At 33.2% G+C, this 3,189-nt stretch overlaps 1 protein-coding gene across 1 annotated transcript; it reads left to right on the forward strand.

The window, feature by feature from the left end:
• Window positions 1–1,690: 1,690 nt before the first annotated feature.
• LOC127085908 (protein MHF1 homolog) lies at window positions 1,691–2,774 on the forward strand. The gene is made up of 4 exons (XM_051026458.1): window positions 1,691–1,878; window positions 1,977–2,048; window positions 2,258–2,338; window positions 2,460–2,774. The coding sequence occupies exons 1-4, from the start codon at window positions 1,758–1,760 to the stop codon at window positions 2,570–2,572; spliced, it is 387 nt and encodes a 128-aa protein (XP_050882415.1). The 5' UTR covers window positions 1,691–1,757; the 3' UTR covers window positions 2,573–2,774.
• The last annotated feature ends 415 nt before the right edge of the window (window positions 2,775–3,189 follow it).

Below are 3,189 nucleotides of genomic sequence, written 5' to 3' on the forward strand. Positions count from 1 at the left end.
ATCAACGCCTCAAAGTGCCAAGAATTATCCATTGATCATTCATCAACATGTTTGAAATATTGAGGGTTCAATCAACCTTGAGATCATTAATCAATGATGTTAAAGATCTCATCAACCAATATAATCATAACAATAGGTAAATAATAAACAAGAAATGAAAATAATAATAAAGTGTGATTGAAAATGATAAATGAAAAGTAATAAAAACAAAAATCCCATAAAAAAAAGAAAAAAAGTGCAAACCAAACAAAAACCATTTATCCCAAACTTGATTCAAACCCCACTAAAAAAATAACCCATGAATACACACTCCTTTTTAACACAAAACCAAAACCAAAATGCTAATGAGTGTGAGCTACAATCATTATCAAATGTGTGATGTAAAAATGAAGTTGTTGTGGTGTTGAGTTTAAATATGAAATAAAGGGTTTGGAATAAAGGTGGTTATGGTTGAAGCTTAGTGAAAGGGACTGAGTTGTGAGTGTAGAGAATGGAAGAAAAAGAATGAAATGAGAAAAAATTATGGGTGGTGATTTGACAAGGAATGATTATATGAGTTGAGTTTAGGTTTAAGGAGAGGATTTGAGTTTTTGACAGAATTTCTAGGGACTGCTAGCTTGTCCAAATGAGGGGGAAATAATGTGCTATTTATAGGGAAAATATGTGGACAAGAGGATGTAAAAAAAAACCACTTTGTGTAAAAAATTAGAAATTACTACTGTTGTCAGCGCAGGTGTAATCGGTCACCAGGATTTGGGTAACCGGTTACACAGACCGAAAATGGTCTTGGAAGTTTGTGTAACGCAAGTATAACCGGTTACCAGGATTTGGATAACCGATTATACATACCGAAATTTGCCTTGGATGCTTGTTTAAAAGAGGGTGTAACCGGTTGCCACAATTTGGGTAATCAGTTATGCAAACAAAAAATTGGAATTTTTGCTATGTTACACGTTTTTCTTTGAAGTCTTATCCAGAAATCCCCAGTTTTTTCCGCAGGTGCAATCATCATGCCTTGAGTCCGTGTAATATGCATTTGATTATAAATGTTAATGCAAATATGGTGATGAAATGATGAATGCATGCATGTGTAGTATGATCATGGATCAGATGAAAGTTGTATAGGGTAAGGTAACTTTTGGTTTATGACACAAGGAACTATGCAAGTTCCAATGGAAAGCCATTTAAGAGTGTACATAAGCCAAACGAGGATGGACGCCGAAACACTATAAATCTCGGTGTCATCTCTCAGATTTTTCAATTCCTTCGTATTATATCATTTTGTTCTTGATAGCGATTAATTACGTAAAACTTTAAATTTTGTTGTAATTTGACAACTAGTCAAACTAATATGGTGATTGATAAATCTAAAAAACAAACTAAATTTAAAATTCCACGAATTGAATTATTGTGTACACTTCTTGTGACTACACAAATTGAATCAACTGATTACCTATAATTTCATTATTATAATATTATAAGAGAAATACCCATATATTGAATCACGATTTGAATCACAAATAAAAAACATTTAAATAATAACAATAATAATAATAATAATGTTATAATTTATTTTTCAAAGTAAATTAATTTCAATTAGTTGACAAATATGGATGTGCTAATAGTAGCGCCAATGTATAACAGAAAAGCCCATATATTGACTGGACCGGTCACATAACCAATTGTGCCCATGGCGGTAACACTTTTCTAGCGAGATTTGATTTTCCCTCCTAAGAATTGAATCTGAAAACAGAGAAATGGCAATGGAGGGAGTAGGTGGAAGCGGTGGTGGTAGCAGCGATGTGGAAAACGACTTGGAAATGAAGCTTTTACGAGACAGATTCAGACTCTCCGCAATCTCCATCGCCGAATCTCAAGGTTCAATTCTTCTCATACTCACTTTTTATAGTTAACTATTTTTTACAAAGAAAAAATGTGGAAGATTCAAGTTCCTAATTCTCGTTTACGATTCGCAGCAAATAAAAGCGGCATGGAAGTTTCGAATGTCGTAGTCGCTTGCGTTGCCGATTTGGCCTTCAAATACACCGGTAATATACCGTTATTGTTTTTCTTCATGTTCTTCGAATTAAAATCCCTATGATTGCAACGTTTATGAAATAATTTCTCTTACAATGCTAATTTTACATGTTGATGGATTAATTAGGTATAGTTTCTGTTTATATGTTGATTATTGAGTAATTGAGTTCATAAACGGTTGAATTCAATATTGAGATTAAAGTAACTGTTATTTGAGCAGAACGGTTAGCTAAGGATCTTCAACTATTCTCACAACATGCAAATCGTAAATCTGTAAATATAGAAGACGTCATACTCTCCGGTTAGTTTCGAAATGTTTCCGCAATGGCTTTTTGTGGATTATATCGTTTATATGTATATTTTTTTTTTAAGAATCTAATCGAATTATCGAAAAAGTAATTGTTGTGTGTGCTTTGGTTCAGCGCATCGAAATGAACATCTATCTGGCTTGTTGAGGACTTTCTCCAATGATTTAAAAGCCAAAGATCGTCAATTTGAGAGGAAGCGAAAGAAGAGTGACAAAACAACGGTTTAGTGCATATATTGCTATGATTTTTAATTGGCCACTTTTCTTGGACTTAATAGCTGTTTTGGTATATCTAATACTCCATCTTTATTGTCTTTTGCGTCCTTTGGAGTTTAATAGTTAATATCAGCAAATACTATAGGGTGTAGTCTATATGTAAGGCAACATACTTGTATAATTATTCTAGTTCAAACCATTTTTTACTTTGCAATGCTTATTTTTTTGGTGCTTGTAAGTATAAATCTAGCTAGTTGAATCTGTTGGAAAAATGAGAATCCCTTGACTCAGGTCTAAATGGGAGTGTGGACTGGCCATATTAACAGGTGTACATTATGTCTCCTAGCAAATCCTGAAATTAGATCAGGACATTATGTTGAATAATCTATGTCGAATACTAAACAAATCACCCAAAATTAGAAGGAGTTCGAAATCTTGGAGATCTTTTAGAGAGCATAGAAAACTGGTTATTAGAATATACTTAGTCTACACATTGGGTCTAATAGACTAGTATATTAAGGTTTTTTATAATGCCTAAAAGAACAGCTTGATTAAATTGCTCATCTTCTCCACCAGGCCTGCTTGGTAAATTCTTTGATCCGCTACACAATGCCTTACTATCTACCTTT

Source organism: Lathyrus oleraceus, chromosome 5 (genome assembly GCF_024323335.1).
Source record: "Lathyrus oleraceus cultivar Zhongwan6 chromosome 5, CAAS_Psat_ZW6_1.0, whole genome shotgun sequence".
Lineage (NCBI taxonomy): Eukaryota > Viridiplantae > Streptophyta > Magnoliopsida > Fabales > Fabaceae > Lathyrus > Lathyrus oleraceus.

Bases quoted from the DNA above. Each gene is read 5' to 3' on its own strand.
- LOC127085908 (XM_051026458.1), top strand. From the start codon at position 1,758: ATGGCAATGGAGGGAGTAGGTGGAAGCGGTGGTGGTAGCAGCGATGTG. The intron at 2,049-2,257 runs GTAATATACCGT...TTATTTGAGCAG, and splicing joins TTTGGCCTTCAAATACACCG to AACGGTTAGCTAAGGATCTT. The intron at 2,339-2,459 runs GTTAGTTTCGAA...GCTTTGGTTCAG, and splicing joins AGAAGACGTCATACTCTCCG to CGCATCGAAATGAACATCTA.